At 50.8% G+C, this 26,064-nt stretch overlaps 1 protein-coding gene across 3 annotated transcripts in view; it reads right to left on the minus strand.

Moving 5' to 3' along the window:
* TOM1L2 (target of myb1 like 2 membrane trafficking protein) overlaps positions 1 to 26,064 on the minus strand; it is a 118,908-nt gene that overhangs the window by 9,603 nt on the left and 83,241 nt on the right. For all 3 annotated transcript variants that reach the window (XM_087825779.1, XM_016196495.2, XM_016196498.2), the window contains exons 5-12: positions 19,485 to 19,619; positions 17,995 to 18,153; positions 14,957 to 15,073; positions 8,547 to 8,680; positions 6,470 to 6,518; positions 5,946 to 6,069; positions 3,786 to 3,894; positions 2,646 to 2,721 (exon numbers count right to left, since the gene is read on the minus strand). In XM_087825779.1, coding sequence (XP_087681905.1) covers positions 2,646 to 2,721; positions 3,786 to 3,894; positions 5,946 to 6,069; positions 6,470 to 6,518; positions 8,547 to 8,680; positions 14,957 to 15,073; positions 17,995 to 18,153; positions 19,485 to 19,619 — 903 coding nt within the window. The remainder of the gene's footprint in view (positions 1 to 2,645; positions 2,722 to 3,785; positions 3,895 to 5,945; positions 6,070 to 6,469; positions 6,519 to 8,546; positions 8,681 to 14,956; positions 15,074 to 17,994; positions 18,154 to 19,484; positions 19,620 to 26,064) is intronic.

Genomic DNA, 26,064 nt, shown 5'->3' on the forward strand with positions numbered 1-26,064 from the left:
CATGATAAAGAAGCAATAGCATATGTCATGGAAACAGAGGAGCCCTGGTTCAGGGTCGGTCATTTGTCATGTGAGGACATGTGACCCAATGTGTGCTCCCCCACCCCCACCAGGCCCCCTTACCTACCTGGAAAAGAGGAGGTTAGTAACCCAGCGTCCCAACAGGGTAACGTGTACTCATACCAACCATTCCGGGACACCTGGAAAATCTCCATGAGCCACAGAGATCGTCCAGGGCCGCTTCTCCCAATTAGGGCTCCCAGGGTTGGCAAAGGGTCCACTTACCAAAGAACCAGCTTTTACAGACCATTTGTATTTTTTTCTAACTTACTTTTGTTTTTTCTTCCCTTTTTCCTCCTTCTCAGTTACCTGTGTGTTCTTTTTCCAAACTCTTAATTTAAACTCTAAATTTGGGTATATTACCTTTTTTTGAAAAGGTAAAAGTATTTAAAGTTAAGAAAATTGATTTGGTTGCACTGTGGATGGCTACCATCTTCCCCTCCCTTATTTCCCCTCCCTTACTGTACTCTTAATTTCTCCCTTGACCCAATTTTCATTTCCAGGCCAGTGTGATTTAGTATATGGAACAATATAACCTGAAGAATTGGCCTGAAGATGCACATGAGCGAGTGTGTGAGTGCAAAGATACAAAGACACACACACATACACACACAGATATACAAACACACAGAAACAGGCACACACACAGATACACACACACACAGATATACAAACACACAGAAACAGGCACACACACAGAGATACACACACACAGACACACAGATATACAAACACACAGAAACAGGCACACACACAGATACACACACACACAGATATACAAACACACAGAAATAGGCACACACACAGATACACACACACACACAGATATACAAACACACAGAAACAGACACACACACAGAAACAGGCACACACACAGAAACAGGCACACACACAGAGATACACACACACACACACACACAGATATACAAACACACTGAAACAGACACACACACAGAAACAGGCACACACACAGAAACAGGCACACACACAGAGATACACACACAGACACAGACAGACACACACAGAGATATACACACAGACCCCCAGAGCTAACAGAGCCCTGCTCCCCTGTACTGCCCCATCGAGCAGTGAACATGAAAAGCAATCTGCCTCCCATCATGTGGAAAACATGCTGGAGTCATCAAGACCTTTGGAAACCGAGACTGTCCAAGGCACACCCCCAAAGGGTGAAGGGCGGAGCTGGCCACATGTGCTAACCTCAGACACAGGCGTGGGCACTGATAATGGCACGGGTGTGGTAGGGCACAAGTTGGCATGGACACGGTGGGCCCTGGAGACAGAGTGGGCAGCCTGGTTGAGGGATGCGGCTGCAGGCCAGCAAGGGCCAGGAGGGGGGTATCCTCGCGTGGCAGTGTGCTGGTGGCCCTCAGCCCAGCTCCCAAGCGCCCTCCCTGAGTTAGGGAGGAGGACATTCTAAATAATGGGAGAAACAGAGCCGTGGCCGCTGCATAGAGGTGGGAGTCTGGTCTCGGGGCTTTGGGTAGCACTGCCGGCCCTGCTGTGGAAAGGCAGGGTGCTGAGAGACCCAGGCAGCTGGGCTGGCTCTTCCGTGCCCCCTGGCGGCCAGTGCCGAGTCCAGGAGGAACGGAGAGCCTTCCCCCGGGGCTAGCTTCACTAGGTGGCCAGGCTGCAGCACGGCTTCTTTCCTGGGTCCATCTGGACGGGGCTACAGGAGGCCAGAAACTGGCCTCCCCATCCGGTGGACAGATGAGCACTGCCCCTTTCTAGCCTAGCTGGGGGAGCTTCCCACCCTTACAAACAAACATTCACTAACACACTGCACACACATTTCTTAGGCAAAAGGGGAACAATCTCGCAAAAAGCATTAAGACATGAATCCTTTCCCCTGTGATGACCTGAAATCTTACAGAAACCAGGGTGCATTTGAGGCTCTGACGAACACCATCCTCCACTTCAAAGTATCTCTCTGCCTTTCACTCTGGTCCTTCCGGACAAGGAGCTTCCCAGAACACTTTCCTAGCCACCGCCCAACTGCTCTCCCACGCCTTCTGCCCCAGCTTCCCAAACAAATCCTGACCACTGGCTGCCTCCTAAGGAGGTTGGTGCTGCTCCTCTAGGCCTGCTACAAACGATCCCCAAACGTGTGACTCAGATCAGCATTTCCCTTCCTCAAGAAGGGTCATTATTCTGTCAGAGCACTGCTCACCCCCAGTGCATTGTAACATTTGGGGAGAGACCCACTCTGGCTACAGGAGACCGGTGCCCAGAGTGCTCAGGGACACCGAGGTGGAAGAGCAGGATCCTAGAGCTGGACCTCCTAGGAGTGGACCCCTGCTTGCTGTCTGCTGGCTGGGTGCCTCGAACATATGGCCACCGCTCTGGGCCTCTTTCCTATTGGGTGTCATGGGAAAGCTGCCCTGGGGATCACCCAAGGGGTGGGGTAAGGACTCAATGAGGTAATATAGCACTCTCGTCCAGGCTTCCCCAGCATGTCCTGCCCTCCACACAAGCCACCTTCTGCTTAGTTACCCAGCCAGCTTTACCAGACAAGCTGGCTTTCCCTCCAGAGGACTTCAGGCAGGAAAACAGGGTTAAAGACCTACCACTTCAGAGATGTGTTTACGACTGTCTAGGGCAGAAGCAAGTCCTCCGACAGCCTGGGGATCCTCGCAGGTTACCCTAGAGACAAGCAGCACAAGCGGAGTTAGTGCCCCCAGGAGTCTCAGGGGTGGTGTGGTGACTGTAGACACTCTCTACCCATGGCACCTCCCTCACATGTACATGGAGGAACGTTTCCCACAGCCTTGGCAACTGGGCAGAGGCCAGGGCTCACTGCTAGTCTGACTGCCACCGAAGAAAGGAGGCTGCCTGGCTTCTAGACTAGCTTGGCCACTCACTTCTTCTGGTGTCGGGACACTGCTCAACGTTACTTTCTTAAGCAACAACACTGGGGCATACCTAAGGCTGGATGACAGGATATGGGAAGTAACCTGAGACTGCTCAGAGGGGAGGGGAGATAATGGTGCAGCCTCAGTGGCATGTGACAAGGAAGGCGTGGGATAGGGGCCTGTCACTGACTCTAAGGGCTGTCTTTCTCTGCTCCCTGACCTCCTTCACTACATCCATTTTAAAAGCAGCTTTTGCTGGTGGGGAGTGCAGGGGGCCTTGGGTTTCTAGCCACCCTGTGGATTCTGGAGCACAGGACTCAGAAAACTGAATGCGTCAAGATGCTGAGCCCCTGGGAAAGGCTGGGAAAAGTGTTCCTCACCTGCCTACAAGCTGAACAGAGAGCTTAGAGCCTGTTCTGGTGCCCCCTGAGATGCAGGGGATTGTCTATTTTGGAATAAACTCCCCCAATCCCATATGGCTCATCCTGGCCAGAGCTGCTGCCAGGGAAGCCTCTGCCCACACGCCTGGGAATCTGTAGTCCCTGCCGGTGGCACCCTCCTGGCTCCCAGCTCCTCCCACAGTGAGGCTTCTGCAGCAGCAGCACCAGAAGCAAAGAGAACAGCAGGACACTCTCTCGACTGACAGGAGAACTCCAACTACAATCGACCCCAAGCAGGGGGGCTGGCATGCATTCAACATCTGTGTCTACTGCCAAGGCCTCACAGCCATATTTCAAAGTTCTTGGCAGTCCTAGACCTGGTGAATAAAAGGCCTCTTTGTGTTGGCCCGTGACCAGGCTTGGATCAATCCTCCCCCAATATCTTCCAAGAGCCACCGAAATGATCCCTACATACGCCTTGTGCTGCTCAGCCAAGGAGTTCCCTCTTGTCTGGGCGAATGTGCCACGAGGATCGCACTGCTGGAGTGAGCTGAGGGCGCCGCTGACACTCTCTGTCCCCAGGTCTGTGGGTCAAAGAAACAAGGGAGGATGAGAGCAAAATGTGGGTCATGGACGTAATGGCAGGGCCCAGAGTTAAGGTGCCAGGCAAGCAGATTAAAGCTCTGGGGTGGACACAGGCTTTCCTCAGCACTCCCAGGCCTCCGTGCGCAGGAGGAGCCACAGGTGCAGTCCAGGTGGAGAACAGCCACTGGGCCCCAGGCTGCGCAAGGCGGGGAAAGTCATCGTGAATGGAAGGGAGAGCGCTGGCAGTGAGGGGGGGCCTGGGCCCCTGCAGATTTCCCATGAAGCCCTTATCTGGGGGCTCCTCACTCAATCATAATGTCTAAGGACCTGGGCCATTTAGTTTTTTGACAAATATTTTGCAGGTACCCACCACATTCAGAACTAGATCCTGAGCAGACCAAACTGCATCTGATGTGGTCTTTGGTATCAAGGAGTGCAGAGTGGATGGGAGGCAGGCAGACAGCAGTACTTAGCTTGGGACATCGGGAAAAGCTCAACATTGACACAACAATGGGTCTTAAGAACAAGTGGGACTCTCCCTGGGGAGAAGGGGTGAAAGACAGGCAGGTACAAAAGCATAGGCCTGGAAGTCAGGGTATACGCAGTGAACAGTGCTTGTGGGGAGAGGAATGGGAGACAAGGCTGGAAAGGCAGGTGGGGGATAGTTGGTGAAAAGCCTCAAATGCCAGGCAAAGGTGTTGACGGCCAAATGCTGGTGGGCTGAAGGGGGAGAAACCTGTTCTGAAAGAGGAACAGGGGCTACAAATATGAGATACTGAAAAGCCAGAAATAAAAGCTCAATTGAAATAAAATGAAGTTATAAGGATAAATATTAAGAAATAAGAAAACAGAAAAGCAGGGTAGAAGAGAGAATTTTGAGCCTGGCTGAGGTGGCTCAGTTGGTTGAGCATCGACCCCATGCACCAGAAGGCTGCTGGTTTGATTCCCCGTCAGAGCACATGCCTGGGTTGAGGGCTCAATCCCCAGTAGGGGGCGTGCAGGAGGCAGCTAATGGATGGCTCTCTCTCACTGATGCCTCCATGTCTCTACCTCTCCCTTCCTCTCTCTCTAAAATCAATTTAAAGAAACGAATTTTGAGAGGCCCATGTTTATTATTTCAATACTATAATTTTGATAAACTGGCATCATACTGTGCATTTGTAGCACTACAGTCCTATTCACTCACACTTTTAAACTGAATGAAGTGGAAAAGTGGTGTTTCTCATTTCAGGCTGCAGACAATAGAATACTTTAGCTGATGTTAGTTCTAAGAGAGCAAATATGTCAGTGCCATCTCTTCCTATTTCCAAGCCAGTGGCAGACATCACCAATCAATCACAGACTCATCCTTCCAAGCCCTGAAGTGGCTTCAGCATCCCCCTAGACCTGTGTTCCAAGCAGCCAGTGAGCTGAAACCTCTTTGCCATCCTTGACCTACCTAGTTGATATTGAGAAGGAAATCGCTTCAACCATAAGGAATATTCCAGATCAAACACAGGCCCACCTTTCTTTCAAAAGCAAACAACTTCCCATTCCTTGGAACTCCCCCAACCCCTGCTTTCCAACGTATGTTAAAACTATAAGTTTAGGGCCCAGCCAGCACAGCTCAGCAGTTGAGCATCAACCTAGGATCCAGAAGATTGCGGTTCGATCCCCAGTCAGGGCACATGCCTGGGTTGCAGGCTCGATCCCTAGTGGGGGGCATGCAAGAGGCAGTTGATCAATGACTCTCTCATCATTGATGTTTCTATCTCTCCCTCTTCCTTCTGCTCTCTGAAATCAATAAAGATATATTTAAAAAAAAAAAAAAGACATATTTTAAATTAAAAAAAACACCTAAAAAAAGCGCCCACTTTTAAGTTTAGGGAAAGAAATTATGAACTGAAGGTGGTACAATTGGCCAGGGCTCAGGAATACACTTTTCCATGGACTACCCAAAAGGCTCTCTTCAGGCCTTCCAACAAAGAGAGAGAAGGTTGGCCTCAGCCCAGACTCACAGCCAGGAAGTGGCCTGCGAAGGAGGTCCTTCACACCCCCAGGGGATACTCACCCAAGCCAGCAAGCTGGGACGAGAGGGAAGATGGGGGTGCCGTGCCCCCCACCATTGGGCTCACCACGGCTGGAGAGCCTGGCCCCAGGTCTATTAAGTTGTCTTCAGTCACTTCATTCAGCACCTGTAGAGCAGGATATGGCAGTGAGCTCTGAACCCTGTGCCAGTATCCAAGATCAAAGCCAGCTGGCACAGTGCAGGTCTCAACGCTGCACCAATACAGGAGCAAGGCAGTTTCCCTCATGCTGATATCAGGGTCCACTGTGGGTCCTGCCCATTAGTGAGCCCCTATCCACTGACCCCCTTAAAGGATGCAGGGCAGAGATAGTCCCCAGGGACAGGATGGGTTTCTTTGCCACCCTTTGCCAGGGATGTGCCTGCTAGCTCTTCCTCAGTGTCCCATCAACCAGAGCTTGCTGTTCAGTTAACCAAATAGTTTAACCCCAGCTTAAAAAACAGGTAAGAACAAACTGAGGCAGCTCTTCCAGTCTTCAGAGTTGAGAGAATTCTGAAGGAATACTTACTCCATTACTGGCATTTGGAACCGATCGGCCTGACCTGTATCGCTCGAACCTAATGGGGGAAGGAGAGCAGAGTGAAGAAAGGGGTTCGTAGGGCACTGTGATGCTCACTGGCCCTGTGAAGAGAGTCTGGGGACCGAGATTCAAGGAAAGGAGACCAACCAAGCCCATTTTAGGGGCTAGGAGAGTGGACCACACATGCATTTCACCACACCTTCCTCTGTGTGGGGCTCCCCTGAGAAGGGTCAGCCTCCTGGCTTCACCCATGGGCACCCTGAGGTGAGGGAGGAGGGTGTGGGTTGGCACCTCCAGTCATCCCCTCATATCCTGGGCCCAGGTGCTTCTCTTGTCACTGGAGGGACAGGATAGACCATCCATTCTACCTGGGGGCAAAGCCAGGCAAAAAGCCCTATTTCACAGAGGGCAGGCACCTAGAGGAGGAGACAGGCCCAGGCCTCTGGCTAGTGAAACCCCTCGAGAGGGGCTGCCGGTCATCTCCACATCCAGCCTGTTGGCTGCATACTGGCCGAGGGTGGGACTTGGCTTAGAGCAGCTGCAGAAACCCTCATCTCTCTTACCTAGGTGGGAAACAGAAGAGCAATTGTGAGGGGTGTGAGGGGCTGCCGTGACATTGAAAAGTTCCCAAATGTCAAGGGCAAAGAGGTAGCTCGGAGACTTCCTCCAGCTGGACCCTGGAGAAATCAGACTTCACAGGGTCTCCCCCCGCCTGCTGGGGTCAGCGCCTGGTGAGCAGGGACCTCCACAGGGAACAATCTGGTTAGGACATGTGTGCTGCTGTTGCTTTAAGAAAGACTCGCTTTCCGAATCATGGCCTATGAAGAGGGCAAGTCCATCTGGAAAGCTTCCTCTCCCACGTTGTCTGTCAGCATGGCACTCAGGGCTAATGGCCTCAGGCTCTGACTGAGTTGTGGTGGCCCTGGGACTGGCAGGCTCAGGTCAAAGTGCCCACACTAGCTCCTGTCATTCTGCTCTATAAGGGGCTGGAATGGGTGTAACAGGTTAAAAGTCAGGCCCATTTAAAAGTCAGGACTACAAAGCAAGACCAAGAGGTCTTGGGCTGGGAGTCAAGACGCTTCAGATTTGCTCCTGTTCTCCAACTGACACATCCCTGGTGGCCTCTCATTCTTTCTGCAGAGGTTTCTTCACCTGTCAGGTGGTCACAGGGCCACCCTTCCCTACTGCCTCAGTTGAAGCAGAGACAAATCCCAGGGTTGTGACAACCACAGCAAAACCTCCCTCTAAGATCCCAGTGCAAATCCCTATCACACTGAACTTCACGGTGCCAGGCCGTCATGCCACGAGTCAGTGAGGGGCCAGGACCCCAGGCTCTAGGGGACTAGGGGCTTCAACTCAGAAGAAGGTTGGCCTGGTCAAGGTACCTTCTGGGGCTGACATTGGGGAGCTCAGGAAGTTCAGAAAGGTCACTCAGGAAAGCCTGAGGTGTACCCACCAGTGTGAAGGCAACTGCTTGCCTTCTATCTCCTATTGAAAACTGCTCCTTAACAAAAGGCTCTGCACTGTTTCTGGAGGGAAGGCTCTAGAAAGGGAAAAGAATCTGCAAGTCTGTTACCTCAAACCCCCAAACGATCTGGCGGCAGAAGAACTGGAATGAATGCCTTTCCCTGCGTGGCAGCATCCCAGCCCTCACACCCTGCCTCCTGCTGAACACGAGACACACTCACATTTGCAAAGGAAGGGAAAAAATCTCCTCTTTTCAAAGATGGGAAAGAGAAAAGTCTTTTTCCTTAGTAGACATTTTTTCCCTTTAATCCTTTTCAAATTCAAAGGATCTTCAAAGCAGCAGGTGCAGAAGCTCGAGGGCCTCCGGGTGCCCCAGCCCTTCCCTCCTGGGGCTGGGGATGGTGAGGAAGGCGAGCAGCCTGAGGCTTACAAAGGCAGAGCCCAGGAGAACAGGAGGCATTTTCCCTGCCATCTGGGGACAAATTAGCATCTCTGATGAGTACTTTCCAAATCTAATCCCTCTCCCTTTGGTCTATGAAAGAAATCCCTCTGTATGACAATAATCTTTCTAAGGGGAAAAGAAGGTGCCTGCTCCCACCTCTCGTATCTGAGGAAGACATTGTTGAGGGCGTCGTTGACGTGTAGCAGCTCCTCCGTGATCTCCTCATTGCACACGCGGGAGATGAGCTCCACGACGCGCTGCTGCATGGCCCGGCAAGTCCTGTTCAGCTCCTGGGGACACACACCTGGCTAGCCTGCTGGCTGTGCCTTTTGCCACATTCTAGTTCCTTTGGGAAAATGTGTACTGCTTCTTAAAGTCACAAAAGGAGTATGTTCTTGTCCATAACACCAGATGCACGTAGGATGTAAAGTAGAAGGCCCTCCCTCACTGCCTCCGCATACTCCAGAGGAAACCCATTCTTTTCAGCAGATAGACACATGTCCATACCTGTGTACTGTTGTGTGTACATAACTACATGTTTGTACAAATAAGTATAAGATATGATTCTCTGCAGCTGGCTTTTTCTCTTCAACAGAATATTCTAGACACTTCACACGGTTTCATCCCTTCGTGTATATGATAATGTACCGCACCACTCTTCTATTTTGGGGCATTTAGGTTGTGGTCTCTCTTTTTTTGGGCAACCCAATTAATGCAGCAACAAACATTTGTGTGCATACATGCTCATGCACTGTGCCAGCACCTCCACGGGGCAAATTCCCAGGTGTGGAATTTCTGGTTGAAAGGGCATGGTCATTTAGAAAATTTATTGGTAATAGTAAAAGACCCTTCAAAAAGATGAGATCGGTTTATTTACACTTCCAGCAACAGCATGAGTATATTTTATGACTCCATTAGGTATTCACTGCGAAGGGTGATGAGTGTCCAAGGCTTGATCCTGCAGGTAAGAGCAAGGTTGGGACCTCAACAGACCAGCTCATCACAGAGTAAGTAGACTGGCCAGCCAGACACAGGCCTGGACACTGTTTCTGTGGCCACTCTTCCAGGGCTGCTCAGCCCCGGGGGGGGGGGGGGGGGGGGATGAGGTCAGGGGAAGCTGAGGAAAGAAGCCTGGCCCATGGGGGTCAGCCCAGAATCACCCCAGTACAGCTGTATTTTTTAAGACAGAAGGTACTAGATTTAGGCAGCTGGGTATAAAAGAGTCTGGTGCTCACCCTAAAGAAGAGCTTCATTTGGAGATGCTCTGGCTTGCTGGGTCCTTGGGCCCTGTCTAGCTGGTTATGAAAACATGGCCCTGTGACTTGGTTCTACCCCGCTGCTAGCCCTCTGCACAGCCAGAATGTTGCTGTCAGTCTCTCTTGGTCAACAGGGACAGCAGCAAGTCTGGTGTCTGGACCTTCTGGGGTTTTCTATGAACAGATTCTCATTCTTGGTTCTCCTAAGACTACCATTCTAGGTTTTGGAGAAGGCAGGATCATCCCTGGAAAGAGGAGGGCTTCAAGCAAATCACTGGATACTCATAACCCCTTTCTCCCTACCAGGCCGTCAGCCCAGGTAGGTCGTCAATCCCAACAGCAGCAGAGGTGCGGAGGAGGGAAGGTCAGCACCAGGCTGGGCTGGAGGGGAAGGAGGAGAACCTTGATCTAAAGTGCTCTGACCCCTTGTTCTGCCCAGACCACCAGTTTCCCATCACTGTCCTCACCCCGTCATCCGCATTAGCTCTCCAAGGCCTCCAGCACTCTATGGGCTTGCTTCTCCCTGGGTATAACCAGGGGGTTGGAGAAATGGTGACCCTCTGCAGAAGGCCACTGAGGTGCCTTCACAGCATGGGGTTTGGGGCACCCCACCCTATGGCAGCCAAGGCAGCTCTGCTTTTATCTATTTTAAATATTCAGTTCTCTGTAAAATTTTATTTGTAGAGAAAAGAGTTCCAATCCTTTACAGAAGTGTTTAGAAAATGATAGATGACTTCTGAGACCTCTGCTAGCTCTAACACTGGAGGAAGAATGAGACCCAAGGACACGGAGTGCAGTGAGGTCATCCTGCTCCAGCCCTGCACTTGTAGCATCTCCCCCTCTGCCTTCTGCTGGGGTGATAGGGAAACACCCTGGCCCCACAGACAGAGAGCCACCCATACTCCGGTCCCAGAGGAGCACCCAGAGAGTCCGGCCTGGGGCTTCTGAGTCAGGGATCTCCAGAGAGGTCTCTGCAGAGAGAAAGTTTTACCATCTCCGTGATTCAACCTTTTGTCACTGTCTTAAAATAAAATTAAACAGGAAGAAAAGAACCAAAGAGATCGAAGGCAAGAGGAGGACTAGAATGTTAAGATTTTTGCCACCACAAACACCAGCTAGCCACCCCCATGGCCTCAAGTGGGGTCATCCACAGCCAGACCATGGCAGGCACAGTTGGGAGACCTTCCTCTGCCTCCCTCCACCTACAGGCCTCCAGACAGAGCAGACCCTGGTCTTTAGACACAGAGAGCTGCGGCTTGGCCAGACAGCCTTTCCCACTGCGACCGCTGGGGCAGGGACTTCTGAAACGTGGACAGTCTCGGCTTTGGCCTCCTTCTGTGGCTGGTTTTCAAAACCGAGGGAGAACAGCAAGTTACTGCTCTTTGTGCAAAAGCCCTTCACCTATCAGAACATCTTATTAATATATCCTTTCTTCTGTAATTACTCCCAATGCCTTTCTCTTTTCTTCAAGGACACTTGCAGCCCCACTTCACAAAGCCACCTTTTGCTCATTGTTAGGGTGCCCTCCAAACCTTCTCCAAGCCCTAAGGAGCATGGAATAAGGCCCAGACCTGCTTCCTAGAGCTGCAAAGGAGAGGGAAGGGAGAAATCCTCTGTGGAAGAGAAGGGTAAATAATGAAACTAAACATGTAGAATAAACTAGATTTCTCCAGAGAAGATGGCCCTGGCCACCCAGTCTTTTGTTGCAATGACATGCAAGAAGAAAGAAGCACGGGGGGACATGCCTGCCCTCTCCTACCTGAAGAAACAGCATGGAAGAAGGCTCCTTCGTTACCTGATGGGTGGCCATGCAGGAATGTCCACTTTTAGCACCACTCAATTAATTAAAAGTTATTATTACTTGAAGACAAAGTTCACGAAGCCAATTTGAAAAAGACAGACGGTACTGAATGACAGCATCAGGATTATTAGTGTCCAAAAAGTTGGACTCACGGCTACAGTTAAGGGCATGAACGTTCGCAGACACAGATGCAAAACCTCACCTTTTAGGCCCATACTCAAGTGCCCACAAACAGGATGGGGAAGATATGGCTTAACAGAAACATGAGAAAGAGGCAGAGGAGGATTTCCAGTTGATGGAAGCTCTCAATTTTTAATGTCTGTGTCCTGCTGATAACTGCCTGGTCATCTGCAAGGTGGGCTGCCAATAGCCACATCTGTAGCACACAGAGACTGGGCCAGGGCAGTCTTCAAGTATTTAGGACCCACCATGTGAAAGAGGAATGTGTTTCCTACTGTTGTTAAAGAAGATAGACCAGGGGAGCAGTCTCAGGGAGACAGGCTTGAGCTCCAGCCGGTGAGTGGCGTGCCTGTGTCTGGCCCTGAGCTGGCACTGTAAACAGATGACTTCCAATCCTTCTCTGGTGACAGGGATTACACCAAGCTTCTAGGGACCGGGGACTCGCCAAGAATCACCCAGCTCATCATTGGTCAGCAGTTGAACCCAGATGCTAATCCAGTGACTCCTGAGCCCTCGCTCTTCCTGCCCTGCTACGCTGCTTCCCGAAGCCTAACCGACATGTGCTCGGGAAACGGCGCTTCCCTGGCTGGCCTGAAGAGCCCGTTGTTGAGGGTGCTGGGAAGGAGGCAGGCAAACTGCTGTCTAGGGAGTTTGAGCACAGGTGTGGACCCGGATGAGCTGCCTAGGTCTCTCCAGACTCAGAGCAAACAGCTCCACACACTGAGGAGCTGCTGTGTGCCCTCAGGGTGTCCTGCCTTATGTTTCCGGGAGCTCCAGCCAGGCTGACAACGCAGGGGCGCAGGGTGACCACAGGTAACCACCCGAGTCCTCAGGCACATAGCACCCCAGAAAGCTGCTCTGCCACTCTGCAGGCCTGCAGCGAGGCTGCACGTGAAAGGGCCTGTGACTCAAAGGAAGGAATAGGGACATAACCCACCCATAATTATGGTCTGTCACACCAGTGCATCCCGGGACAGACACCTCCAATTTCCTCTCTTCCCATTTCTTCCACCTCCTACCCAGCAATTTACACTTGAGACGGGAGCAGTTTTTGTTGGCATGAACATTTGAGTTGGTGACGAAAGTGTTTATTTCCATGGCCCTGGCCAGCACTGTGAGCTCTAAACAGCTTCTACTCTAAGCAATCTGGCTGCCCTCCAACTCGACTGCGGGGTTCTCAGGGCACATTCTGATCCTGGCACTTTCTAAGCAGACTGCATTTTCCCATGTGGAAGGCCCACTGTTTGGTCTGACCCTGACTCTTGGGAGCCCCTGACAGGCTGGCTTCTGATAGATGGGGGAGGAAGAGAGGAAAGATGTCAGGAATGACGAAGAGTGAGGCCCACAGCCGGGGCAGCTGTGTCTGTTCACACAGAGCTGCTCGACTCCTGAAGCTTCCATGCTAAAAGGACAGCCTCCCCCTGGTACCCAGAACCATTCTTTCTCTGTTCGATTTATAAGATAGCAGTGAGGCTGGTAGGCTTAGAGTTGGAACAAAACAGAGGGAGGGAAAACGTCATGGGAAGCAACCTATTTTTGAAAACTGTGAGCTGATGCCAGGAGATTAGGTTCTGTTTGTCTTGGCTGATGGGCTTGTTTTAGAACACACACACACACACACACACACACACACACACACACAGAATAATCCTGCTGCCTGGTCTGCTTGGGCTGTCTGGAAGCAGGCTGGCTTTGCTCAGCTTCCCCCCGCTGCCAAGAGCTCAGTTCTGTCCACTGCAAACCACTTGTCAGCAGGAATTCTGATGCTGACACAGCACAGAGCTGTTTAAGAAGCCCTCTCAGCTTCTGTACTGCCTCCAGACTGACCTCAGATTCCAGCGCATCGGTAACGCCTGAAAAAACCCTCTGACCCAGGCTGGGAATGGAGGCCAGTGACACATTAATGGGATGCTGGGTCCCATGAAGTGTGACATGTGGACAGCTGGACCTGCTCAACTGAGGTAATCCTGGTCTGCTGCAGGTATAAGAAGAAGTCTGGGAACTAGGGAGGGGCCAGTCAGATCTCCTTGTTCAGGCTGGCAGAGGATACTCATTTTGGCTTCAAGAGCAGCCGGATATCATGGTTCTGTGCAGATGAGCTGTTCTCCTGTCTGTCCCTGCACTAAGCTGTGAGCTCCTGCAGAGCAGGGATCTTGGCCCATGCATCTCTGTGCCTCTAGGCTTTGCTCTGTGTTAGGCCCAGAGCAGGTTTCCACCATGCTCACCCCCCAGGAGCTGATGGCTTCGAAGGAGGAGGGGGTGCGACAAGAAACGGCTGTGTGCATTCCTGAAGGACAGGGCCACCCCACTGGGCCCTCACAGGCGGCAGGTGTGTGCCAACAGCATATGGGACATGTGGCACTCAGGGGTCAAGACTGACAACTTGAGCGCAGGCAAGAATAGCAACAGAGGCACGTCATGATGCACGCACGCTGGTTCACCAGGCCAGTCTGGCTCCTGGTTTGTTTACTCAAGCATCTTGCCTCCCACTGAACGATCTGGCACTTTGGAGCTTACAGCATACTCTCTCCACCCATTCAGAAGGTCACTAAAGCAGTGCCACTGCCATTTTCTACACATGTCAGAAGCAACTGGGATGGCAGTGCTGGAGATCTGGTTGCTAGTTCTGGGCCTGGCTGGCCTGGGAAACAGGCCTGAGGCAGGATCTCTGGCTCCAGTATGAGGGCCTCCCTGCAGGCCAGCCATGCCCCTGGACCCTTCCTGCCATGTTTCCAGATCTGCAAGGTGTCCAGGGGAGGAGAGGCCAGCGAACAACAGAGCCTCAGGAACCAGAGTGTGGGCAACCTCAGCCTGGGAATGCTCAGTGTTGGAAAAAGAAAGGGGCTTCCGCTTCACCTGACTCAGGGATATCTGGGGGGTAAGGTATGGCTAGAGGGCTCCTATGTACAGGAAAGGCTGAAGTCCCATTGCAAAGGTTTACGACATTTGATGATGTTGAGGGAGTAAAGCAATACACAAGATCATACACATAATATCATATCATCTCAACTACATTTGAAATAAACATAGAAAAACGTCTGAAAGAAAATATATCAAAGTGTCGACTGGTTATTTTGGATGCTGGCATTAAAGAAAATGACTATTTTCTCCTTTGAATGTCCTTGTTCTTTAGAGGGGTATGTATTCTGCATGTGGCATTTTATAGTCAGGAAAAACGTTATTAAGGAAAATAAAAAGGAGAAAGCCTGGTACTGGCCTCTGACCATTTCTAGGAAGTGTGAGGCTGGGTATGAGCCTACAAGGTCTCGGTCCTTCTATTACTGCTGCGTCCCCAGGCCCAGAGCCCCAGAAGACAAGGTCCCCCTCACCTGCAGCAACTCCAGATCGGATGAATCCTCCTGCCCGGGGACCAGTTCCGTTAACATCTCAGACATTACTTTTGTGTTCCCTCGGACAATATCCAGTTCGCTCCTCAGTCTGGCAATCTGTTGGGGCCGGGAAGAGGAAAGCAGGAAGTAGAGGTGAGTCACCTGTACCTGGCTGGTGACAGTCATATTCAGTGTGACAAGTAGGTCACACTTCTGAATGAGTGCAGCAGAAGCTGCCTAGTCTCACTCTGGTCTGAGAGACTACCCCAGAGTGCCTGGTTACCCAAGTTTGCCACTAGGAACTTTGCCCATGACTGAGGCAGCGCTGGGTAAAGAAAGCATGCTGGGTGCAGATAGACTGAGCTGGTCTGCGGTCTCCACATGCCCACACAGGCCGTGGAGCAGGGAATTACCCTCTCAGGCTGTCTCTGCTCCCCTGGGTGAAAGGTGGAGTGCATGACCTCAAGGTCCCTTCAGCACTGGGATCCTTGTTGAGGAGCCTAATAGTTACAGGTTCTGGCTCCTTGCAGTTTATACTTGAAATACGATGTTCTTCTGAGGGGCTGGCCAGTGTTAATTGCATTTTTCTGGTGTGGCAAGAGTGAGGGAGAGGGACTGAGAGAAGACCACTGGGGAGGCCCACTGCTTACCTAGCTCCCTACCAAGGGGTAACATGACCCCTTGCAAGCTACCAACCCACTCATCCAACAGAGCTCCCCAAAGCCTGGGCATCTCTCCTGCAGCAGGAACACCATAAGGATGGACCTTAAGCTCTCTGAGCCTATTTCCTCACCTGTGAAAAGGAAATAATAGTACCCACATTTTGCAGGGTTGCTGTGAGTAACTATTGTGAAAATGCCCACAGTGTCAGCATACACATACCAATACTGCTAGAATGTGCAGACAGTTATCACTCCTTTTTAAAAAAAAAAAAAAAAATATTTATTGATTTCAGAGAGAGGAAGGGAGAGGGAGAGATAGAAACATCAATGATGAGAGAGTCATTAATTGGCAGCCTCCTGCACGCCCCCGACCAGGGATCGAACCGGCAACCAGGGCATGTGCCCTGACTGAATCGAACCCTGACGGCCTGGATCCTAGGCTGACGCTCAACTGCTGAGCCACACCCAGCCAGGCTCTGCTATCACTTTTAACTGCACTTGACCCCTGTGCCTGGAGAAGCCTTCTCTGACTCTCCCCCACCTTTTCCTGCAGGCCCCTCCCTATCCTGTGCCCAGACCCTGGGGATAGGGCCTCTGCTGCACTGAGGTCTGTACCTCAGCACAGGGACAGGGACAGGAGCCCTCGATGAATGTTTACTGGGTGGACAGATGGGAGGAATGGTCAGCCAGGGTGACAGGCAAGGTCCTGACAGGCTCCCTTCTGCCTCTGGCTCTGCCTGAGGGGTAGACGGCCCATGTCTTGGCTGACAAGAGGTTTCTGGCCAGGGAGGCCCAAGACTGCGACAGGAACCATGTGGGCTCTGAAGCCCTGGGGTCTTCTAGGCCTGGCTGGTCTCCTATGTGTCTCTGCTTTCATTCCCCGTCCCCCAGGCAATTCTCATGCCCTCTCATCCATTCAAAACCCCTCTTGACTGTTCTGGCTGCTGGGAGGGCTCCTCCCCAGTTCCCGCACACTGACTACGGGTCAGCAAAAGGCCTCAGGGGCCATTCAACTTCAAACATGTTTGCCTTCCCTCTGAGAAGAAGGGGGCTACAGTTCTGCCCATGGAGGCAGAGCCTGGAGCCAGAGACCTTCTTTCCCAGGGCTCCCCTTTTGAGGCCAGGTCCTGGTCATCATAGGTAATGAAAAAGGGCAGAGTTCAGCAAGGTGAGGCCGCAGTTAATGTAAATGCCACGTTTGAGCTGTGAGTGTCAATGATCTCTCCTCAGCAGTGCACACAGAACTTGGGTAGGTATAGCCTTCAATGGCCCCTCAGGCCCGTGATTGCCCCGTAGGGTAAGAGGGAAGGATTACTGCCCCATTCCATGGACAGGAGACTGAGGCTAAGTGACGAGCCGAAGCCCAGGCCTGTCCGCTTCCTAGCTCACAGCTTCTTCCTGTCACACTCCCTCCTGGGAGCCAGCACAGCTGAGACATGAGGGCCCTGGACAACATTTCCGCTGAGCAGACTGAGTTGTCTAACCCTCTTTTTTTTTTTTTTAAACATATCTTTATTGATTTAAGAGAGAGGAAAGGAGAGGGAAAGAGATAGAAACATTGATGATGAGAGAGTCATTGATCAAGCCCTCAACTGGGCATGTGCCCTGACTGGGAATCGAACCCCAATCGCCTGGATCCTAGGTTGACGCTCAACCGCTGAGCCACGCCCAGCCGGGCCTGACCCTCTTTTTAAATGAGGTTCCATAATAATGACATTGTCACAGATATTAAATGAAGATTTAAAAAATATAAACATTGGATGGGTTCAAGTCTGACCAATTCTCAAATTTTAACTAATGGAAATTCTAGAGAGTCACCTAAAGACCAGTCTCCACATCTCACCTGAAAAAACAGTTTGGGGTTAAGAAGCTCTTAACTTCTCAGGAAATCTTCCAGGGAGGCAGGCAGTGCTTGGGGTGAAGGAGGAAGAGCACTTCCTAAAGGCCTTCACAGGCAGGTGCGTGCTGGCTGGGTCACTGCCTCTGACAGCCAACTCTTTCCACAGGACAAATCTAAACTCTGTATGACATACAGGCTGCTCACAATTCCACTCCATTCCTATGCTTTGGCCTCACCGTCTGCCAGTGTCCTCCCCACTGTCACTTTGCACCTGCACCAATAGTCCAAACCAGGCCCGCTGTGCCCTGGAGCACTTGGGTACAGCTCCCACCACAGCATGACTACCATCCTCACTGTCTTTGTACCTGTCTCCCCCACTCGACTATGAATCCTCGGGAGAGGGGCTGGGCCCTTCCCTCTGTGTGTCACTAACCCCCAGCACCATGCCTGGTCTAGGCAGTCTCTGTGTTCATCTCCTGGAAGGGTAAACGGGGTCAGCTGGCTGGCTTGCCTATGTCCTAGAAGTATGCAAGTACCTGTTCTGAGCTGGCTGTGATGGGGCCAGTCACATTCAGAGCCGGGGCCTGTGGAGCGGAGAAGGGAGCAGGAGGCGGCGAAGAATAGGAGCCGACACTTGTCCTCTGCTGCAACTGGGACCTGGGCGTGGTGGCAGCTGGATCCACCTCAGGAACACTCTGGCACAGCAACAACAAAGTCCTCTGTTCACTTGGGCTGCCTGTGCAGCTGGACCTGGCACCTACCCCACCCAGGGCAGTACTTCCCACCACAGCACCTGCGAGGAGGTGGGGGCCTAACTATCACAGCTCAAGAAGGTCCCTTGATCCCAGTGTTTCCATCTGAGATGGGGGCTCCCAAGGGCTCCTCCTGCCACTTACCTTCAACAAGCGGCAGCGAGAGCCCTCTGAGAGCTCTACTTGCGGTTCCATTATTAGGACCACCTAGGGATCCTTATTTGGTACCAGAAGATTACGTTTTGGCTTTAACAAGTAGACTAATATAAATAGTAATTATGCAATTTACTGAATGGTCTTCGTAATTACAGGAACAGCAACATAGCTCTGTGTCATTGTTAGAAGAATAAAACAGGTTATGTGCACACCACAAAGCATAGTGGTTTGGAGGGATCAAAGGAAAACACCATTTTAAAAAGTACAGTTCTTTGTGCTTTCCCTTTGGGCATCTCTGATAACCTCTTGGACATGAACCTTGTTCCCACGGCAGACCTGCAAGGGCATGCTGTCCTTGCCCCATCTCAGAGATGGGCTAAGAGGCCAATAAGGCAGAGTGTTCTGAGACAGGTGCCTGTACCAGACCCTGGCACTGATTCCCAGCGCAGAGGTGCGCACTGATTGCCCTGGGGAAGGATGAATTGCTTCACCTGCATGCTTTTAACTCTGAAAAAAGAGCTGCCCCATGTTGTAAGAGCTTCAGCGGGAGGCCTCTAAGTGGGTCTTCCATGGGCTTTGCATCCCAAGGGTGTCTAGGCTGATGCTGAATGCTCATAGCTCATAATAAATTTTAGGTCCATTTGACAATGGATCCATTTAGAGCCATCTGATTAACTTGTACAGATGGAGAAGCCAAAAGCTGCTCTCTGCCCCCTGTTCAGTGGTGCACACTCTGTATTGCTGACACCAAGGTGCTCTGGTGCTCTCAAGGTGGGTGCTGGCCCCACACCAGATTCCTGAGGCCTCTGAAAAGCAGGTGCTAATGACCCTCACAGAACAGCTTCCCCAAGCAGCTATTTCCATGAGAACATCTGGAATGATCCCTCTATCATGTTCTTCCACAGTCAGGAAGAAAACTGGGGAGACGCTGCAGCCACTTAATCACCAGGCAGCCAGCTGTCTCACTCTGTACTCCCTTGTTATTGAAGAGCAATGCCCTCGAGCTTCAGGAAAGCGTGATGACAAACTGAATAATCCAACAGAGCAGCAGCGGGCGGTGGCAGTGGCTCGTGTGTTCTGCAATAGGTCTTTCTAGAAAATGCCAGCTGGAAGCTTACCCGTTGTGGTGTGTGTATTGGAGACAGAGCGTCCAAATCTGCCATAGGAAACTCAACCCCTTTCCTCTTTAGCTCCTCATATATATGCACGACGCCGGTGAGGTCAGGGCTGCTCCGGAAGGCATCCGCCCATGCCTGGGGGAGAAAGCAGGCCTGTTAGGAAGGTCTTTCCAAGGGCTGTCACAGTGCCTGAAACCCAAAGCGGCCCAGCTGCTCTCTCAGTGGCCAATGCTCTCCTGCACCCAAATGCAAACTGCCCTGGCCAAACCTATTCTGCTCCTCTCCTCTTGCCAACGCAGCTACAAAGCAGGTGGCAAAATCTTGGTTTTTTTATGGTGCTGTTGAGCATGAACAAAAACACAAAACTTAATCCAGCATACATAGTATTTCCTTGGAGAAGAGACAGAGAAATAACACCCAAGCTTCATGGTGCATCCTAAAATGCAGACATTTCCTTAATTGCAAGGAAATCCATTCCTGGTGCTATTTAGCTGAAGGGTGTGAAGAGGCCACAGCCAGGCAGCCAGGCTGCTGCGGGCCAGGAGCACTGAGGGCTGAGACCATGCTCATCGACCTGCACTCTGCTCCGCAGCGCTCTCATCCGTGAGGCAGCACCATAGAAAAATTGAGCAGAAAGGAGAAAGTGAGTGGTGTGTGGCTGAAAAAAGGCTAACTCTCTCTAGGTTTCCTCAGCAGATGAGAGAAGCCTGAAGCGGAGACTGCCTCGCCCAGCCCATCCTCTGACAGGTGAGACAACTGGGGCTGGGGCGGGGGAGCCCCATGCTGCCCATTATCACGCACATGTGCCCACATTGAAAAATCCACAGGTTGCCCGGCCGGGCGTGGCTCAGCAGTTGAGCGTTGACCTAGGATCCAGGCGATAAGGGTTCGATTCCTGGTCAGGGCACATGCCCCGGTTGTGGGCTTAATCAATGACTCTCTCATCACTGATGTTTCTCTCTCCCTCTCCTTTCCTCTCTCTGAAATCAATAAAGATATATGAAAAAAAAAAATCCACAGGAAAGCATGAGCACTAGTTTCCCTTACATGAAAACACAACACAGAGAAGGAAGAACACATATTTAAACAGATTGCCACTTAATACCGATTCATGAAACTCTTAAAAATTAAAACAAAACAAAACACAGTTCTGTTCTTTGGAAGTTACAGAATACAATAATAATAATAATAATAATAAAATATGCCCATACAGCTTCCCCCAAATGGGGCCCAGCTCTTCAGAGTCACCTAGCATTTTATAAACCCCCAAGGGAAGGCACAGCCTCTAGGGCACAGGGTTCTGTTGCTAGTTCTGCTGCTGTTTCCAGCATTTAACTGCCTTCCTGGCTCCAGTAGTGTGTTCCAACCAATCCTGAGGAAGCCACAGAAACTCTAACCAGCAGACCCACTTGAAGTTAAAAGGTCAGCTTTCAAAAAGTCTTGTTAATTACAAGTGACGCATCTCACTTAATACAAACATACTGTCAGCCTGGCTTCCTTGATCGACTTATTTAATTTGCACACTCAGGGGTTTAACCCCTGCATCAGGACCACCCCTCTTGGATTGGCGGACACTTCTCTCTGAGCAGGGCTGAAGGTGCCTGCCGATGCCTGTCTGGAACACGTGCTGGGGAGCAGCAATAGCGAAGGTCTGCCCCTGGGGAGTGCCCCTGAGCCTCATCTTCACCAGCTGCTTTGGCCTCAGCCACCTGATTCAAACTCCAGCAGAGTCTTGTGCCTCTAGCTTCTAATGCACTAGCATCTGAGTTTAGGGCCTCAACTTGAGTGCCTAAGGCTGGTTTCACAGCCTACTGTGGAGGCTGGGGAGAAGGCAGCATGGCAGTTTTTCCTGGTGCTGCTTTAGGCCTCTATTTCTATGGGAGGACTAACGGCTCAGGGAGCCCCTTTTAACTTAACTTGCTCTCCATCCCAGCTAAATATGAGACGAGAAGGATGGAGATTAAAGAACCATCACTCCTCTCCAGTCAGTCGATAACTCTTGGGGCATCTGCCCAAACAGCGAGTCGACAGGCCCCTTTCCATGGTACCAAGAAGGGAGGGGAAAGACATCCCAAGTTGGCCAATCAGCTGCTCCTCCTCCCAGGAGTTTGGCCTTGGGCCTGGGGATTGCTGAGCTGCTCTCTGGGAGGTGAACTGTCCTCTGTGGGTGTAGGCCCTGGGGCAGCATGTGAGCCCTGACCTGTGTGCGCGAGGTGCGGCTGGTGTGCTGAGAGGTGAGACATACAAGTGAAGATCTGGAGGGTTTTTATGATCCCGTCTGTCCATTCCCCAGGCCTCATCATACCCCAGGGTTCTAGGCAGCCTTGCCTTTTTGTGACAAATTTTCCTCTTTGCCTAGGCAAGCTGGAGTTGGCACTTGCTGTTTGCAACCAAGCAGTCTTGGCTAATCCTCACCCTTCCCACCTGCTGCCACCGCAACCCTGCAGGGACCCTGAGCAGTTTAGGTGAGGTGGCTGCTAGCAACAGCCTTCTCTACTGAACAAGATGTGGATGTCAGCAGGGGAATGGGGCAGGCAGGGCTCCTTTAAAGGAACGGCCACCTGTGGAAACACAAAAGTGGGAGAAATCCAGAGATGTTCTGTGGCCTCTAGCTTCTTGCTGGGACAATGCCCAAATACCTGTGCTCCTGTGTCGTTCCCCACTAGGTCATGCCTTTGAAGGCACACACTGAGTCTTGCCCCTGTGGAGAAGGCAGTTGGTCCTCACATGTTAAGTTAGACTGAATTCCATCCTCATGGTTACTAAGTATCCTTATTGTCCTCCTTCAGGGAACAGAGGGAGGTGGCCGCTTAGGATGTCAACAGATTGAGGTGACAGTGATAAAGCAGGAGCCCCTCTAGACAGCCACCCAGAGAATGGAGAATCTGTCCTGGGTGGGTGGAAAACCTCAGGAAGTCTGGTTTGCTCTGGGTCCCCAAACTAAAGCCAGGGAACCACAGAGGTTGTGCAGGCAGGCTGCCCTATGAGAAAGCACAGCGACACAGTAGTGTTGGCACCCTCCAAGGGTCCCTGGCTGGTTAACGACCGAGTGGCCACCTCACGGCTCTTTGTAGTTCTTCCTTTTCCTGCCTGTGTGCCTACAGTGAAAGACCAGAGGAAGGTCTAATGAGGGGAAAAAAGAAAGTTATGCTTTTGTCTCCTTTGTTCCTTTGGATTATATGCCAAACTTCAGGCTAAAACTTCATACAAACAAGAGCCATATCCTATTCATTTCTGTATTCCTCAAGTTTTGACAAAGTTTTAAACCATCAAATTTCAGATCAATAAACAATTACTGATTTAAACTATAGGTTCTGTTCTTTGGACAATAGGAAGCTTCTAACTCTCCTATCTTCTGCTTCTGCCCCTGAACCAAACTTCTGTTCCCAGTGGCAGGGTCCTTGGAGAGCTGCCTGTCCACACAGAAATCCAGCCCAAGTCCTGGCCACCGGTTCTCTGACACCTTCCAAGAACACAACGCCTCCAGCTCCTCCTTCCTCCACCCCACCCTCATCAGCTCACTTTCATCAGTGGAAAGAAAACATTCAGTGCAAAGAGAGTACAGTCAAATTTTGGTTCTTGAACGTCTCCCGTCTTGAACAATTTAGTTCTCAACCAAGTTGTTCATGGAAAAAAATGTTGTGGTTGTTGAACAAAACTTCGGTTCTCCATCCAACAACCCTTTCATGCTGATTGATATCTATCTGATCAGTCACATGCCTCTGAGGTGACAAACAAGAGAATTCTTGCGTATGAATCAGTTTACTGCTAAACCTCGTCTTGTTAACATCTCAGGAAATTGTGCTGTGAATATCTTCGTGTTTTTTGCCGATTATTATTAAATATGTCCAGTAAGTCACCATGGGTCCTAACAAGGTTAGTGATAAGGAAGTGAAAAGGAAAGTTGTGAGAACAACAATAGAGCTTAAAAAAGAAATAACTGCAAAGTATGATAGAGGTGTTTGGTGTTTGATCATACGCCACGGAGTACGCCGTGGTAAAATCGACAATTAGGACGATTTTAAAACATAAAGAGGCATCAACATGCTGATGTTGCTAAGGGCGTGACAGTGCTCACGAAACAAGGATCAAGGCAACTGAAGAGGTGGGAAAACTGCTGCTGGTTTGGATAAATGAAAAGCAGTTAGCTGGTGACAGCATTTTGGAGGCAGTGATGTGTGAAAAAGAGAAGATGCCGCATGCTGACCTCCTGAGAGACACCCCTGGGAGGAGTACTCAAAGTGGTCCATTTAAGGCTAGTAGGGGATGGTTGGATAAATTTAAGAAAAGAAGTGGCATTCATAGTGTAGTGAGGCGTGGGGAGGCTGTCAGTTCTAACAAAGTAGCCGCTGGTAATTTCGTGACAGAATTTCAAGAATATGAAGAGGCTGAGGGATTTGTTCCCCAACAAATGTTCAATGTGATGAGACCTCTTCTGGAGGAAAATGCCAAAGGGGACCTACATCACACAGGAAAAGTCAGTGCCAGGACATGAGCCAATGAGGGACGGGCTGGCATTACTGCTGCGTGGGGATGTGAGTGGGGGCTTTAGGTTGCAGCCTCTACTGGTCTACCACTCTGAAAACCCACGTTTCCAGAAAAACAATGTCATGAAAACAAGTTGATTGTGATGTGGAGGCTAACAGCAAAGTTCGGATAACTTGGCAGGTTTTTACTGAGTGGATCCATGAAGTGTTTACCCCGAGTGTGAAGAAATACCTCTGGGAAAAGCAATTGCCACTCAGGGCACTTCTTATCATGGGCAAGGCTCCCGCCCCTCCTCCAGGGGTGGAGGAGCACAGCTCCATCCCTGTGAGATTCCTGCCACCTAACACCACTCCTCTCATCCAGCCCATGGACCAGCAGGTCATTCCTAACTTTAAGGAACTCTACACAAAGCACTGTTTCACAGATGTTTTGAAGTGACCTCTAAAATTACTTTAATCCTCAGGGGGTTCTGGAAGGAACATCTTAATATCCTCACTTCCTTGAGGCTCATAGACAGAGCATGGGGGGAAGTGTCTTTCAGGACCATGCAATCAGCCTGGAAGAAACTGTGGCCTGATCCTGTTGCTGAAAGAGACTTTGAAGGCTCTGAGGATGACCCTGTGTCTTCTCTGGAGGATGTTGTGTCCCTGGGAAAGTCCCTGGGCTTGGAGGTGGATGGTGATTGTGTGGAGGGGTTGGTGGGGGACCACAGCACTGAGCTGACCACCAAGGAACTCCAGGGCCTGCAGAGGGCGCAGCAGCAGACGGCAGCAGAGGAGCTCTCCTCAGAGGAGAGGGGCAGGGAGGATGCTCCTGCTTCACTGATCAAGGGAGTGCTTGGGAAATGGGGAGGAATGCAAAGTTTTTTTGAGAAATAACTGTATCACCCTGACAAAGAAGCAGCAAATGTGCTATAAACTTGTTCAATGACAATACAGTTTCACTTCAGGCAAGTGTTAAAACGCAGGGAAAACAAACACCATGGGATAGGTTTTTAGTGAGGCAGAGGCCCAGGCAGCCAGAAGCAAGTTCTAGTGGAGCAAAGAGACGAAAGAACCCCATCCCTCCTCCCCTCCTCTCCATATTGTCATCAAGAGCTCTCAGCATTAAAGGTAAGCTCTAGGGTGTACGTAAAATTTTCATTTTTAACTGTATGTTTAATTTCCTTTTTGTTAAATTTTCATTCACATTTCATGTCTTTTTCGTTTTTAAAGGGTTTATAGATTAAACAGTACATTAGACATGTACTGTATATAAGAAAGGTTAAAACGGAATCATTTGGGGGTCTGAAACAGGTCAATTCAATTTACAGTATTTCTAATGGGAAAAATGATTCCATTTTTGAACAAATTGCTTCTTGAACAGCCTTCCAGAACAAATTAAGTTTGAGAACCAAGATTCCACTATATTTGCAGACTCTATTGCTGAAGCAAGGTGGGGGCAGGGGGAGAAAAGCAGGAGAGGCATGCCCACAATGAGGCTACTCTACCAGGATGATAGCATTGCTGTTTCTGAAAACAATATCACAGGAAGGCTGAGGGATGGCACAGAGTGGAAGTATCTTTCTTGTCTTCTCAACAAATAGGACTTAATGTGAAACAGAAAGGAATGCAGCCAAAAAAGGCCAGCCATGGGATCATGAGTAGGTGAAAGCTCAAAGTTGCAGGAAGTTCAAAGGCTGGGAGTGACAGAGTCAGCAAGCTGCTCATAAGGGTGCTCTGCCCTCAACATCTTTCTTCCCATGCTCCCAGGGAGATCGGCTTCCTCCTGAAAGGGCAAACTCCCACAGCGGGAGGGTCCACTGAGCGTTCACACCAGGCACTGGTCCAGCTCCACTTCCCAACAGCTGGGCTCAGAGGGGCACCAAGAACTGTGCTGACGGACAGTCTGTCACAGCTCCGCACGCACATTCAGCTGAACCGCTCTTCCATCTACTGTGTTTACATGGTGGCCTGCTGCCACTCAGGCTGGCAAGAGAGCCCGGTCTGTCACCCCTACCCCATTCTTGTCTCACAGTGGGAGCAGCACTTGCTCTCCCAGGGGGAATTACCAGACTCTTTGGGGGGCTTTATTTATATTCAACATGTAAATA

The sequence above is a fragment of the Miniopterus natalensis genome, chromosome 17 (assembly GCF_054644295.1).
Source record: "Miniopterus natalensis isolate mMinNat1 chromosome 17, mMinNat1.hap1, whole genome shotgun sequence".
Classification (NCBI taxonomy): domain Eukaryota; kingdom Metazoa; phylum Chordata; class Mammalia; order Chiroptera; family Miniopteridae; genus Miniopterus; species Miniopterus natalensis.